Source organism: Tiliqua scincoides, chromosome 5 (genome assembly GCF_035046505.1).
Source record: "Tiliqua scincoides isolate rTilSci1 chromosome 5, rTilSci1.hap2, whole genome shotgun sequence".
Lineage (NCBI taxonomy): Eukaryota > Metazoa > Chordata > Lepidosauria > Squamata > Scincidae > Tiliqua > Tiliqua scincoides.
In genome coordinates, this window is record NC_089825.1 from 88596005 (window position 1) to 88612062 (window position 16058).

Sequence of the window (16058 nt, forward strand, 5' to 3'; positions counted from 1 at the left end):
AGTTTACTGACAGTGATCTGTTTAAGGCTGAATTTTCCTTGATTTTTAACAGGATCTGGATCATAGATCATGAGAGGCAGGGTTCCTTGGAAACAACTCTTGTTTGTTGCATTGGGGCTTACTTTCAAGTAAACGTGTTCAGGAACTGTATACAATAAATCAGTTTCAAGTCAATCAAGATATTTATGCAAGGGCAGAAAAGTGATTTTCACACAGAAGGGCTACAGTTAAATGGAATTTAATCCACTAGAATCCAATGTAGGTGTTGAACAAGAGTGTAGTAAAGAAAGTTAGAAAATAAGTTAATATGTGCCTTTATTACTTTGTTTGTGTATATGTGTGTAAATGGGGTTCACAGCTTTTCCAGTTACCTATGATATTTTCTTATGTTGAAATCAGTTCCTTTATTTGAAACCAGGTATTTTCCCATAGACTTTAATCCGAAACTTCCAATATAGTTCATCTCTCTTTTTTTGCCAGTATATTCTTCAGTATCAGTAACTCTAGTGAGAAAGGATTTTTGTTCACATAAATCCAGAATATGCACATGCCAAGGAGCAATAAATAAATTAGGCTGCAATCCTATAGACATTTACCTGGGATTAAGTCCAAATGAACTCAGAACCATGCTTACTTCTGCATATACAAGCTTGGACTGTACTGCTACTTATCTAACAAATGAATTAACAATAGAACCCACTTACAACAAACATTTTAAAAGTAAATCTGTCAATCAACCAATGTCATTTCACCAAGTAATACATTAATGAATCAATTACAGCTCAAAATCAATATATTTCAAAACCTCTGTGAAGGTATCTATAAGTGGAAGTGCGAATAACTCACAGTTTGACAACCTAACATTATCCCTCTTCATTAGAAAGAATGACAGTAATATTTTCTTCATTTGGGAATATGAAATCTCTGCTTGAAGTAAGTAAGGTACACACACTAGTTCAAAATTTTGTTATAAAATAAACAAGCTCAAGTCTCAACAGTATTGTGGAAGATTCCGATTACAAGAGACCACCCAACACTGATTTCAAATTAGGGGTGTGAATTTGATTCTGAGAGAATCATGCTACCAATCATCTTGCTTGAGAACTGCTTCAGTTCAGTTAGGGAGAGACTGAACTGCTTCAGTTCAGTTAGGGAGAGAACCCTAAACAGAGAGAACTCCTCCCCCTATTTCATTGTCATATGGAATGTATATATGTATATGTATATATGGAATATATATATTTCCCATATATATATGGGAAATGGGCAAATAAATATGTGTGTATAAAAATTCAGTTGTTATAAGTGTTTCATATATGCCCATTTCCCATGCATTTATATGGGAATGTATATATGGAATGGGAAATGGGCAAATAGGTGTGTGTGTGTATACACAAATATATGTGTGTGTATACATATATAAACATATATATGCATGTATGTATATGTGTGTGTTGTGTGCAGGCCTCGAGAATTAAAAAAAAAACAAAACCAGCCCAGTTTCTATTTAGATTAAATTGAGTTGGCTTTGTCCTCTTGTGAAGGGCTTCCATCCCTGTAAATTATATCCAATTCAGAAAAGTAACTAAAAAGTTGGTGTGAATTGAGTTTTGCCTATTGAAATCAATGGAAATTGTTTTTTAAAAAATGAATCAAAATTCAAACGAAGCAATCATCCAAATCAGGTACAAACAGAAGCAAATTGTTGAAATGACCCAATGAAATGAATCAGGCCACCAAAGGAAGGAAGGAAGTGATGTTCAAAACACTTCTGGTTTCACTTTCCTATGGTTGTTAGAAGGAAAACCATTACAGTAATTTCTCCCTGGAAAGGCAACTTATCAGTGAGGTCTATACTACTACTACTACTACTACTACTACTACTACTACTACTAATAATAATAATAATAATAATAATAATAATAATATCATTGTTGGCTCAGAATTATGGAACATCCCTGAAGCTTAGGTCTCTCACAATACAATCCTATGCATGTCTACTCAGAAGTAAGCCCCATTGTGTTAAGTTGGGTTTACCCCCTCCAAAATAGGATTGCAGCCTCACTCTCACATATTAAATCCAGGCTTTTACAACCTCTGCCTGCCATCAAAACTTTAGACTGAAATCCTAGAGAGCTATGACAGTTGCTTCTTAGTGAACATTCATATAGAATGAATTTGGCCCTCATTCTATTGGAATGAATGCGAGTCGCACAAGGGCACGGTGGTTTTATTTCATTTCAGTGGGTTTACAGAGGAGGAGCCTGTAGCCTGATTGTGTCTTGCAGTGCAAACCTAAGCAGGGCTAGACAGAAGTACCCTCCATTAAATCCAATGGGACTTACTCCCGGGGAAATGTGCAGCCTTAAATGATAAATCCCGGGACCTTCTTCTAGAGGTGTACTGAGTTCTACTTTCTCTGTATATTACTGCTCTTCCAAGAATTGAAAACAACCTTGTGATCAATCCTATATTATTTGATTTCTTTATTTGAATTCGCAAGAGCATAATTCAATCCTAGGGCACACACCTCTGACGGGCTCAGTGAGAATGTTCCCCATGGGACTTAGTAGAAGATTTCAGCAATTATTGTACTTCGTTATTGTTTTGTGTGTGTATTTTAATATCCCCTAGTATTTCAACCCATTCACAGCACTACCCAACGTCAAGATCCAAGGCGGTCTTCCCTGCCCTGGGTCTCTCTCCTGCCCTCCCCACCCCCTTATAGGTCAGCTGCCTGTAACGTTGTGAATCTCCCCTTCACTTCCTAATTCTTACCTCGCACTGTTATTCCCTCATTTCTGGCCAGTAAACAAGGCCAGGCCCTTCCTTCCTCCCCTCCCTCCCTCCCCCTCCCTCCCCCACAATCAAGCCCCCCCAACCCCGCCTCCCACCCCTCCCTCTCGCCCTCTCTTTAGCTCTGACATCCAGTCTATCAGCCTCAAACACAAGACTGGGTCTCGCACCGCCTAAACTTTTGACCCCTCGCCTTTTTGACCCTGGAGCTAGAATGGCGAACGAGACAACCCCAGACCGTACTCGCCTCCCGAGACTCCCCATCCCTGCAGATCTTTCTCTCTTTCTCGCATCCAATATTTGCACCCTGCCCTCTTCTCTGCCCCTCTAACGTATTTGTTCTTATATGCAATGGGGGGTGTGTGTGTGTGAGAAGATCTGCTGAAATAAACTTCTTGGGCACCATTCCTCTTGGATTGGACCGGCTGCTAGAATACCCCCCCTGTCTTCTGCTGCCTGCCTGCCTTCCTCCCTTCCCACCCAACCCTTTTTTAGTGGTGGGAATCGCGCGGAAGATGGGTGGTGCTTTTTTCCCGGCGGCCAGGGTGGCTTCTCAGAGGTTTCTTAGGACGAGGCTTCCTAGGAGGAAGGAGATCTGCTCTAGACTTCGCCGGAACGCCTGTGAATTGGTCTGAAGCGAGCTCTGCTGGCTACATGGAGTTGTTACAAGCTCGGAGATTTGCCGTGCGTTCCGAGCCCGATCTCCCCCTCCCCCATGGTGTAGATGCCGCGTAAAGTTCATTTTAGGGCAAGTTTTCAATGGGTGTTTCCTCTGTAAAACAACTCTAGCAAAATGAGACGTACACCTCTTGTTCACCTAGGCCAGGAGAAGCTTACAGGGTGTGTGTGTGTGTGTGTGTGTGTGTGTGTGTGTGTGTGTGTGTGTGTGTGTGTGGTGAGTTTGTGGCGACGACAACGCAACTGCTAAGAGAACAGAATCCTACCCCCACTTCCTTGAGGGACACTCCCGTTGAACTCTCAGGTAGATCGGACTGCATCTTCAGTATTCTGCAAGAGATGCCATCTTGCTGGGAAAGGAATTAAAATCGTTTCTCTGTTATCTATCTACATCCCTATCCTTCTGTAACAAAAATCGAGAAGGAAAAATGATGCCTCTCCGTTTATCAAAATACTACCCACGTTTCATTGGTAATTTTCGAATGAAGGAAGGAAGGAGAGAGATTTAACGGTGGGTCTGGACTGTCATCCAAGGGCTGAACAAAGGTTTCTCTGAATCTGCTGGATTCAGAAGGTCTTCTTGCTCTCCTGTCGGACAACCTAGTCGTCTCCTTGAAACGCTCGCATGTAATTGATGTATAAAATGAGCACCGCTATCTTTTACCAAAATAGGAAGTACTGCTGGTCAAGGTACCCTGGCAACAGAAGTTTGAACCCATCTAGCATGTCACCTGATCATATCTAGGACCAATTTAGCGACATCCTTCAAGTTTACAGAATAACACTGAATAGTTAATCCCTTTCTATTCCCATCATACGCCTAAAAAGGAAACTGAGACCTACCTACTTCTTCAACTGCCTTTCTGCACTCAAGGGGGTTTACAATTTAAAATAATTATTTCCAATCCAGGACGTAAAAAGGGAAAGAGAGATGGAAGGGGAAAACAAGGACACTCCGGTACCAAAAAAACTGGCGAGACTAACAGGACATTTTAAGCACATTTGCTTGGATGTAGGTTCCACTGATGTAAAGAAAGGTGTTGTGGACTACAGCAAGAAGTGGACTAGAAGACAGCTATTTTCGTTTGCTCAAGCAAAAAGTATACACCCAAAAGGCTCCTGAGTGGTTATATTGTATGTGATGTAGTGAGAAGCGTGGCAACCTTTTCCCGCTTTCTTTGCGATAGGTATCTATGTTTCTCACTCTTCACCCTTACTAACACCATCATTCCCCATTTCACAAACTGGGAGAGGTTGTTATTTGTCCCAACGATGCTCTGAGAAGACAAGACTCAGAGCTCCATCTTGGACATCATGGTTTGGTCTGATTCAAATGTGCCACATATTTAAAAACAAACACCAAAAAAAAAAAAAAACCACAATAAAAAGCACACCCAAAATTGACATTTTCAAGATAACATTAACACCGTTAAGAATCGTGGACATCTGAATGGAAACCTACAAAGAAAGAAAAGTGGGAGAAAGGTCAGAGACCAGTGAAAGTGAATTCTGGCCTTAAAAATGGGACACTCCCCTAGTACTTGGTAGAAGAGTCACCCATTGCATTTTGATGGGGGGGCGAAGCTCCTTCTCTTCCATGCTGCTCTTTACCTCTCCGTCTGCTGACCCAGGAATGATCCCGAGTTCCTATGAATTATTGATGAGCTATAAGGGCTGCTTCCCCCCTTGCAGTATGCAAACCCCATTACACTGTTAAAATGGCGATTTAATCGTTTAGAGTAGCTTTGCTTTGCTTCCTCCTCCCCCCTCCCCCGCCCTCCAACACAACTCATTTGTGCCCCCTTTTCATTTAATTTTCTTAATTAAAATCCTTTCACAGATTTTAATTCCTCTCCTTTTTTTTTCTTCTAAAAGAGAGACTGACAAACAGAGAGACAGGCAGAATTTACACCCCCTAAAAACCATGTTGCTTTTTTTTTTAAGACTCGCCAACCTTATGATTGTTATTTTTGGAAAGAAAAGTGTAATTAAAGAACATCTTCCATTTGCCCTTTTGTGTTTAATCCAGATTTTAATTTTTTGAATCCTCTTTCAGATTGAAAACAGTCAGTAATCTCTTTCCGTGAAATGGTACCTGGATGGCAAAAGAGTTTATAGTAATGTCTGTTATCACACTCATACATGTATACATACACACAAACACATGCGAGGGGGGGCCCTTCAACCAAAGTTAAGCACTGTTAAATCCCCTTGATTTCAATGGAGTTAAGCACAAACATAAATCTTTCCAATGGAAAGGGCTTTCAAATATACTTTAAAAGTTCTCAACTGTTATGGGATCATGCCCCTATTTATCTCGATATGTAACCATCCTAAGGCTCTGGTGGTGTACCATTTTTAAAAAAAGTGTGTGTGTGTGTGTGTGTGTGTGTGTGTGTGTGTCATTTGTATGGGCTAAATATGGGTTTTTCATTAGTATTGCTGTAGGATATTCTGACATTTAGCTTGACAGAAGTAGAAAGCTCTTGGGAGGTGAAGCAAACAGAAAACTTTATGTGCATCAATTTCTTTTCTCCAATCTCTTGGTAGGAAACTAGAGAGGAACAGCACATACCTACCTACCTAATGTTACCAGAGGACATGAAACCTCAATTCTGTTTGTTGTATGCACAATTCTGCTCATACACTCATTACACTTGAGTGTAATTCACACACTCACTTGCACCAGTCTTTATACTTGTTCACTGCAAGGCATGCACAGGCCATCACTCTGCATGATGTGGATGTCTTGATGGGAGGTTCATTCCATGTAGCTTCAGAAAGCTGTTTCCAGCTCTTACCCATGTGAAAAAAAATTCTACAGCTGGCTGTCACCAAAGGCTAGAGAGAGAGAGAGAGAGAGAGAGAGAGAGAAGAGAGAGAGAGAGAGAGAGAGAGAGAGAGAGAGACCACATATCTTGGTGGTCCATGTAGTTATGTCTGAATGATTTGCCACTGACATCCAATTTTAAGTCCATGGCAGTTACTTCAAAGCAAATGTCAGCGGTATATGGAGTATCAGTAGGTTACAAGCCAAATAGGATAGGGATATTTCCGGCTGCTTCCTCTCTGAACAGGACTACTCAGAAGTAAATGGTTTGTAGTTCCCACTGCAAATCTATATCTGCAAATGTATCTAAATACATATGTATATTTATTTGGTTTATAGTCACGCTTAGTGAGTAGATTCATATAAGGTGCGTGTGTGCCTATGAAAGGGTCATTCATACAATAGTTCGTACACACACACATGCGCCTGCTATGAATAGGCTGGACTGGTTATCATGAGGACAACAGAGTTCAAGGGGAGTTTATCCATTGACTTCAAAGAACATTGGATCTGACCTTTTGTGGTCAAGAAGTCAACTATTGTCGCCTGACAAACCTACTACTTAGAGGTGTATATTGGTTGGTCTGGAGCAGATTGTATTCCCCCTCCCCAATTTGTGCCGAGAGATTGGAAAGATTAATTGGGGAAGTTTAAAACACGATGCATGAAGGGCCCACTTTCATGCTGGCAAGATATGCGATCATTTTTGGTGGGGAAAAAGGATTTGTGTGCATGTTTGTCTGTACAGCATATTTACAGCTACTAGCTATAGTAGGATGGCCACCACAATCGGTAACAAATATACCATAGAAATTGAAATCACATCAGGAAAAGTGAATCCGCACAAAGGATTTGGTTCAAAAACACAACCCTGAGGTCCTACTAAAACCAGTAGATCATGTTGCCATCTGAATGTGTTTAGGATGCAAGTGTTGTTGTTTAGATATTTACTCAGAACTCTCCCCCCCTCCCATATTTTCAGTAGTATTTTCAGGAGCTCTTCTAGAATATTATACTAAGAAAAAAAGCTTAATTTTTGAGGAAACATATTCCAGAAGAAAGGGATAAGGATATTTGTGGTCAGGATTTTGAGCACTTTTAGAATATAAGAATAATAGTAGTAACAATATAGAAACTCACTTATAGAAGAAAAATATTGTTCTATAAGCAAGATACAATGCTGCTTGTATGAATGCTTCCACTTCCTGTTTACATTGTACACCATGAAAATTAATTATTGTATATATGACAAGAACACAATACTGTATACAACAAATAACATTTCTGTTGGAATCTCTTGAGTATCTATGCATTCAGAATAATCTTCCTACTCTTCATACAGATTTTCTCACCATTGGAACAAAAAAGAAAAAAAAAAACCCTAAGTAAGGGGAAGAAAAACTAAGAAAAGAGGAGTTTCTAGTTTTCCTTATGACAAAATTGCTACCCACCACCATAAGCCTGTGATCCTATACATGTTTAATGAGAAGTAAGCTCCACTGAACACAGTGGGCTTACTTCTGAGTAAATATGCATAGGAATGCTCTGTAAGTTTCCCAAGAGGCTCATGGGGAAATAGAAGCAACTTTGTATAAAAGACTCCCAGGGAAGAACAGTGCTCGAATGGAGAGAATTTTGTACATGGGGAAGAATACAATTGAACAAAAAATGGAAGGAACTGAAGTACCTCTGTTTGCTAATACTAGTGAAAAGAACTAATATAGTTTGGTTGCAAGCAGGTAATAGGTTTAGTTCAGCGTCTGACTTATAAAACTGTTAGATCTGTCCAAGTTTTTTTAGATATGCTGGACACTACAGAAGGCAGAACCTCTGTTTACAGATGGCGATGGCGTTTCCTTGCTATCTTTGGATGCAGGGACTGGGACCTGATTTTAAGACATTTCACCTGAGGCTCTGCAGGTTTCAACCAGAAGGGAACTCCCTCTTGAATGACTGTGTGGGATATTCCTATACCTTAGTCCCAGTCACATACAAAACACACAACTGTAGGTATGTACTTTGAGGTGAGGATGTGGCTATGCAGATGGATTGGCAGGTAGGTTCAATACAGTTTATACATAGAGAAATGACAGACAGCTAGCTTGGCAGATGAGAAAAAGAAGTAGGGTGAGAGAGAGGAAGACTATTATGGGATAGGCATTATGTTGAACATACTCTCAACAATAAGGCTCTTTGATCCCCCAAATTAAGGCTCTCCAATCTCTTTCCAATCTTACTTTCCTTTTGTAAACCTAGTTTAGATTTTGGCTTAATATCCAATAGCTTCCCATTATTCCACGTTTGCAATAAGACTCCATTGTCGGTATATGGAGAATATGATGACACACTATATATATACACGAACCCTTCCTTTGGCAAGGTACATACCAAATGAAATTACAGTCCTTCATTAGCAGGTACTATTTTAAAAATTATATAAAGCACTGTCTATGAACTCTTAATTAAACTGGTAGCTTGCCTTCCTAAGTTTAAAGCCTCTGTTATTTTATTTATTTTATCCTAAAATGTGTCATGGTTTTTCCTCTACTAATGGTTTTTTGCTACTGCAATTTAAGCTGAGGGCCAAGTCATTTTTCTCCCTGTTCATGGACACAACCCACTTCAAGTTAAACACTTTTAGATCCCATTTAATTCAATGGGAGAGATGTAAGCATGTGCTTTACTTCCTGAATTGAAGACTTGAAAGTGTATAGTGGGTGGGTGCATGGTTCCCCAAGTGTTTCCTCAAACAAATGTGTGTTATGGACAGACAAAGGGGCAGATATTAAGGTTAAAGTTTTAGAAGAGACACTCTGTCCCCATCTAAGCCAGCCAACATAATAGCACAGACTGTAGATAATGCACTACAGTATATTCAAGCTCTGTGCACAGAAGGGGAGCGTAGAATAATATGGGCAGTCCAACAAATGATACTAAGCGTGGCCTAAATGTGATTGGAGGGGAGAAGAAAGAAAAACAAAAGCTTCAAAAATGGTGCCATTTATGCTCCACTAATAGACATGTGTCTACCAAATGTTTCCCAGTTCTTAAGACCCCAGCTTTACAGAAAGAGTGGGGGAGGGTGGAAAGGAATGAGAAAGAAGTAAGAATTGCAAAATGTAAGGCAAGATGCTTTCTGTCCCAGAAAACTCAAGAGTGGAATCCAGAGAGAAATTCCCTTGGGCATTGAAATGACTGCTGTTCTTGCACAGGCTCCATCCATTACAATGGAGGTGCTGCAGCAGAATTTCTTGCAGCACTGTGCCCACAGGCAGAGAATATAATTCTCTTTCAATTGCTCAAGATGGCAGAGCCATGGTTTTATCTGTCCTCTCCAACATTTTCTGGTTATTTATTCTCTATTCTGTCACTTCAATGCTGTTGGAGTGAGTAGCCACACTCACAATGGAATTCTGCATTGCAAGTTGGAGAAGAGGTTTGATCCAACCAGTCATATGTGAAGAGGAGGGAAAGATAAAACCACAGTGATTGCAAATCAGTTAAAAAGTTCTGGGACTACAGCAAAACAAAGATTCCAGGACTCTTGATTTACTAGTTGTTCCAGTCAAAATTAATGGCAACACAATATCTTAAGTAAACAAAGTAGATGAGGGAGATACTGGATTGGTAGCCAAGAGATGTTGGTATAGGCAAATGCCAGAGGGATTCGCAGGTCCATTCCACCCAGTGAGTTGAGCTTTAGAAACTGATTTGCAGCCTGATCATATAGCTCTTTACTCTGAAGTAAGTGTCACTGGTTTCATTGGGACTTATCTTCAAGTGTGCAAAGGAGTACATGAGATCATATTGTACCTCCCATTGGTGTCTTAAGGAATGCAGCTGTCAATCTGGCATTCTAAGGCTGCGATCCTATGCATGCCTTCCTGGGAGTAAGACCTATTGAAGTAACTTCTGAGTAAACATGTATAGGATTGTGCTGTATGTCTTTAAAAAGAAAGCTTTGAAACCTAATCAGATTTTCTCTCTCTCTCTCTCTCTCTCTCTCACACACACACACACACACACACTTCCCCATGCTTGTAATGTTTGATAGATTTGGCTGACAGAAAATAGTTCCAAAATCTGTTTGGAATGAAATCTTTACGGTCCGGCATTGCGGGATGTTTATACTTTCAAGATATTTTTAAAACAAGGGAAATTTAACACTATAAACCATTCGTTGTTCGACATCTGGATGAGGTCCCATCTTGAAATTCTCTGCATGTTAGCATTATGACAAATGCTTGCCCATTTGGGGCTGAAAAAATAAGAGCCTTTGTAGGCTATGGAACACTCTCTCTCTCTCTCTCTCTCTCTCTCTCTCTCTCTCTCTCTCTCTCTCTCTCTCTCTCTCCCCCCACACCCTCCTCTTCCAAGGGGCAGCTATCGGACAGAATAAGCAGGGTGCCTTACACAGATAAAAGTTTCTTAAGTGATAGAGAAAAAAAGTTTGCTTTATTAAGCAAATGTGGATTTTTCTCATTTTATATCATCCAGGCTGTAATCCTGTGCACACTTACTTTGGAGTAAGGCCCCCCTCCCAATTGATCTTATTTCTTAGTATACATACTTAGCAGTGGGCTGCACGGGACTTAAGGTAAGCATAGATGGCATTATCCACAAGAAAGTACCATATTTTTGTGCATCGTTTCCATAAGGAGACCTTCCAGGTGGATTGAGCCAGCGGAAAAGAGCAATGAGTGTATCCAACATTCTCTGCAATCTTTCTTGAGGAAAGGTTCCTTAGGACATTTTAAAGGAGGGGGAACATTGATTTGGGTAGACCAAGGGAAATGTCCAATATGTCAAAAATAGTGTCACAAACAGCAAAAAGAAATTAGGAAGGACAAAGCTCTGCTCAGAACATATGCTACACAGAAGCACACAAAGCAAAAGTGTCTTGGAAACCTGCATTTTTTCTTCTACTGGATACCTCCCCACCCCCAAGCCATCAGCTGGGAAATCAGTCCCATTGATTCTGTTGGGACTTCTTAGCAAGTATGTTTAGGACTTTTATGATCAGTGCCCTCCCAATAACTGAATACGAAGTGCCTTACATGGCTAAAGACCTCACCGACACAGGCATACATACACCCCACCTCCCCCACCCCACCCCACACTAATGCTGGTATCACCATTCATCTTTATGGAATACTCTCCTTTCTTCTGCTTTGCTTACACCATTTTAAAATTCTTGGGGGTCACTCCAGGGTGGACTGGGGCCTTCCTTACTCTGAGTTAAGTAAGATTCCTCGCAGAAGAAAGTTTGAAAGGGAGTCGCCATGCTCTCCCTCCACCCGCTCCACTGCCCAGTCTATAGCAATCAAGCTCTTTAAAAGTCATTTAAGCAGATAGTGTTTCAAGAGAAACTTACTTTCAGGTTAGCAGCTTCTAAGTCCTCTTTGGAGTAAACACTGAACCATCAATGCTTCCTATCCCAGCTCTGGAGAAGCCTTTATCTCGCCTGGAAAAGTGCTCTCCCATCTCTGCCCCCTTCCAAGCCAAAGCAGGCAGTTAAAATGTCACTTAACATTCTGGAGAATGTGAAATATATTGTACATTGTCAACTCCCCAAAACCATAAAACTAACTTTATGGACCTCACGTGACTTTTGAGAGCCAGTGAGGGGTATCTGGCTGAGGTCTGGGCGATTTTTACGATCTAACTTCTAGATAAAACCCTATCCATTTGACATCTTAATGTCACAGCCACTTTTGCTATACTTACTTACTTTGCTATGGGTAAAATATGTGTGTCTGTGTGTATTCAAAAGAAGTCGAGAAAATGGGTTGTTTTGGAAATGACAACTCACATCCCAGTCCTCTCAAAACCATTTCAGAAGTAACCAAAAGAGTTCGGGGTAAGTTTCTAAGACCAATTTTACTTCGTACAAGAGGGACAGAGACAGACAGACGGTTCTAAACTTAAGTTAAAGAATATCAATAGCTATTTATTTCCTGATTACAACAAACGAACTGTAATCGTTGCACTTTGGTTTTTAAAAGGTTGAGGTTCCCACCTTAGTAAGAAGGTGGTTTTTAACATAATCTGTATTAAAACAACTCTGTGAAGCTGTGATTTTCATCTTGTGTTGAATGCAGTAGAATTTTCTTGACCAAGTAAGCATCTATGTATGTGTCTGTGTATGAAGGAATATGACATCACAGTATATAAATCAGTGGATAGTATACTATATAGTATAGCTTTGCAGTTCAGAGGGCACTTGTTCTGTATGATGATCGCTTCAGTTACTCTTGGTTTATGGATTTTTAAGGTTTCAGTCCTAAGCATGGTTACTTGGAAGTAAAGGCCAGTGGGGACTTCTCATCAAGTAAACATGATCAAGGTTGGGGTGTAAAGAAGGAAGCAAAGTTTGAGAACAGAGGAACAGGTTTGTTTTCTCCTTTTTGGGGGGTTGTGCTTTCCTGGTCAGGAGTAAAGTTGTCTGAAGTGAGACGTTGTTATATCCTTAGCATGTAAGTTTGGGGTGAATGCCCTGAAGCAGAACCGAGCAGAGGGGCCACTCATTGTGTGAAGGCAATTTCTGGGTTTTGGAGCATGTCTTTCTCTGAGAAGTGAGCTTAGGGTTGGGATTTTCCAACGGTTGAGTGTAAAGAAACACAGAAGAGGGTATTTTTCTGGCCAGGAGAAACGTTTATTTGACTTCAAGTTAAGGCTACAAACGGGATACAAAAAGCGTCTTGGCAAAGATGGGAACAGGCAGCTAGACATGAACAAATGCCATTTCAGACACACAGAGAACACTGAATTCACCCTGCCCACTAAAACTTCCTATTAGTCACTGCGGAAATATTGCTAGTATTTACAAACATTGCAACATACTATGGTTGGTCCAATCATATACCCTTTTTTTAAGTGAACTTCACTCACATTTATTTAAAAATTAAAAATTTAAAAAGTCTCAGAACTGGCCTGGCATCAAAACCAGGCCAGAAAGTATGAACCAAATCACAGACTTGACAACTGCAAAGACAGAAAGATACATGAGCTTATATAGAGATATATTGTAATTTAAAAAACAGAACAAAAACATTTGTTGTGGTTGGTGTTTTTAATTATTATTTTCCCCTGCCACTGAAGAACTGGATGCCCCAAGAGAAGGGGGAAGAGAGGGAGGGTTCTCTCCAAAAGCCTGAGACTTTGGAAGAACTCTTCTTTCCTTCTCCGCAGTGGATTATAAATAAGTTATAACATTTAAAGACTGCACATTAAAAAAAAAATTAAAAAAACATGCTAGTTTTTTTTTTTTCCAGAAGGCATCATTTTAGCACGGACACAAACATTTAGAACACCTAGAGCATTAAAGAAGCCTCTGGAAATAACTTTATTTTTTATTTTTTAATTTAAAGAGGGAGAAATTCGCAGTAAAGGACACAGTCCTGGGATAACAGTACCACGGAACTTGTTTAATAATAATAAAAAAAAACTCAACAGCATGCTGAATGGAAAGTGCTTCACTTTACAGTACTTCAAACTTAAAAACTGGCTGTTCGCTTCTTTTATTTTAAACTTTCTTTCCTTCTTTCTTTCTGTCTTTCCCCCACCCCACTTCTATTCCATCCTTCGCATTCCTCCTTGATATAATTTATGGCTGAAAGGCGCTGCCCCCAGACGCTAAACTCATACTTTTGAGTTTGTTATCTTTCTTCCACTTCATCCGCCTGTTCTGGAACCAGATTTTGATCTGTCTTTCGGAGAGACACAGCGCGTGGGCTATCTCTATTCGCCTTCTGCGGGTGAGGTAGCGGTTAAAGTGAAACTCCTTCTCCAGTTCCAGGGTCTGGTAGCGAGTGTACGCCGTTCGGGCTCGTTTGCCATCCGGTCCAGTCATATCTGAATAATGATACATGGACAACATTTTGGGTTCTGCTCGGCTGCTCTTTACGTTTTAGGTCAAAGGCAAAGAGAGGAACACTCTTTCCAACTTACTTTGAGAAGGTCACACGGGCTGACTGTGAAATCAAGTTCCACCAGCTCAACGGACGTGTAGACCTTGCCCTTTCTCCCCCACCCCCCACCCCAGCCGGTTCCTCCAACTCAATAGTCCTCATTTTAAATCCTCCAGCCCTACCTAACTCCATCTCATTTCCACCTAATTTAATTCCACCTAATGTTATGTTGTGTCATGCCCCCCCACCTCGCCCTTTCTACCCTAAAACCAACCACCCACAGCTGGAGCCTAGGCATGTTTACTGGGAAGTAAGCCCCACTGGCGCCCGCGGTTCTTACTCCCAGGTAATGGCAGCCTCATCATTTGAAGACTTACCCTGAAATTCCAGCCCTCCATTCCTCCTCTCTGTGTGATCGCCTCTCTGTCTAATTCTCTGCTGATTGGAGACAAACCGACAGAGAAAAAGATGGTCGAGAGCCTGCGAAAACCCCTGCCTGACCCACGCCCCGCATCTGACGCCTGCCTTGATCTGAAGCCCCATTTTCTCGGAAGCAAGTTCTGCAGGGATCACTGGGGCTCGCTTCCACTTCAATGTGTTTAGCACCGGGGTGCGAAAACCAGTCGATATAGTCACCTTTCGAACTCTGCAACTCAAATCCTCCTTGCATTTTTATCAGGGGGGAGGGCAAAACAGTCGGTCATTCTCCCATCTAGCGACAACAGCCACTGAAAGGTGGGGGTGGCAGACCCATCTGTGCCACCCCCCCATAATTTCCCCCCATAATCGTCTCTTTCTCCTCTCCTTAACTCCAGCTATTAAAAAAAAAAACCCTACCATTGCTGTGCTATATGACTACTACGATGACGACTATTCCTAACGCTCCCGCATACCAGCAATGTCTTGATTTTTTTAAGTGAAGAGTGAAAAGAAGACAGAGCTGGAACCAGCCTCAGGAAGTCTTTTTTGAAAAGAAGAAGGGAAACAGGAAGGGAAGCCATCAAAAAAATCCCACGAAGAAGAAGAAGAAGGTCTCCCCAGGCGCTGGCGTTCCGTTTCCCTCTCCCAGCCCCCTCTCTCGCCTGCTCTGCCCATCTCCGTTCCTCTCGTCTAATACATCCTAGCATATACGTCTCCCGTACCATATGCATAATCTACGCGCGTATATATCGAGATACGCGCCCGGCGCAAGGAAAAAGGAGCGGGTACCATGGCTAATGTGCAGCTTTCGCATCCAGGGGAAAATCTGGGGGCTCTGTCCTTCTGTGGCGGGCGTGGAGGTGGCGATGGGCTCTGCCTGAGCCCGGGCGTTGTTGGCTTGCTGCGAGCCGCTCTCTTCGGTTCCCGAGGAGGCGCTGGTCTCGTCTAGCTCTGCGAAACTGGGGGCGCCGGCCGTGGCCACCGAGGAGGCAGCCTGGGCGGCGGGGGAAGACGAGGCTGCGGGCGCCTTGCCTCCATGGCTCTCTCCGCCGCCGCTGCCGCTGTTGCTGCTGCTGTTGGCGGTGCTGCTGGCGCTGCCGCTGCTGCTGGCGCAAGGGAGGGACTCGGGAGAGGACAAGGAGCAGCTCGACGCCTGCCTGAACCTGCCCTCTGGCGCGGCAGCCTGCGCGGGGAAGGCGCGCGAGCTCTCCCCGACCGCTTCCAAAGTGGCTGGAGGAGGAGGTCGACCGGCTGATGCTCAGATCCATCCCATTGTAGTTGTAGCCTCCGTAAGAGCCGGCGTGCATGTTGCCTGGATCCCTATAAGATCCGTTCATGGAGCTGCCGGCCCCATAATTTAACAGCTGATAGTCTGGGGCATTCGCATAGCGTCCTGAGAACGAGTTTACAAAGTAGGAACTCAT

The 16058-nt window shown here is 42.0% G+C and overlaps 1 protein-coding gene across 1 annotated transcript; it reads right to left on the minus strand.

The window, feature by feature from the left end:
* Positions 1-13910: 13910 nt before the first annotated feature.
* Positions 13911-16058, minus strand: HOXB5 (homeobox B5). Its single transcript, XM_066626797.1, is given in 3 exon segments — positions 13911-14158; positions 15424-15853; positions 15855-16058. Coding segments are annotated over 3 exon segments (882 nt in total).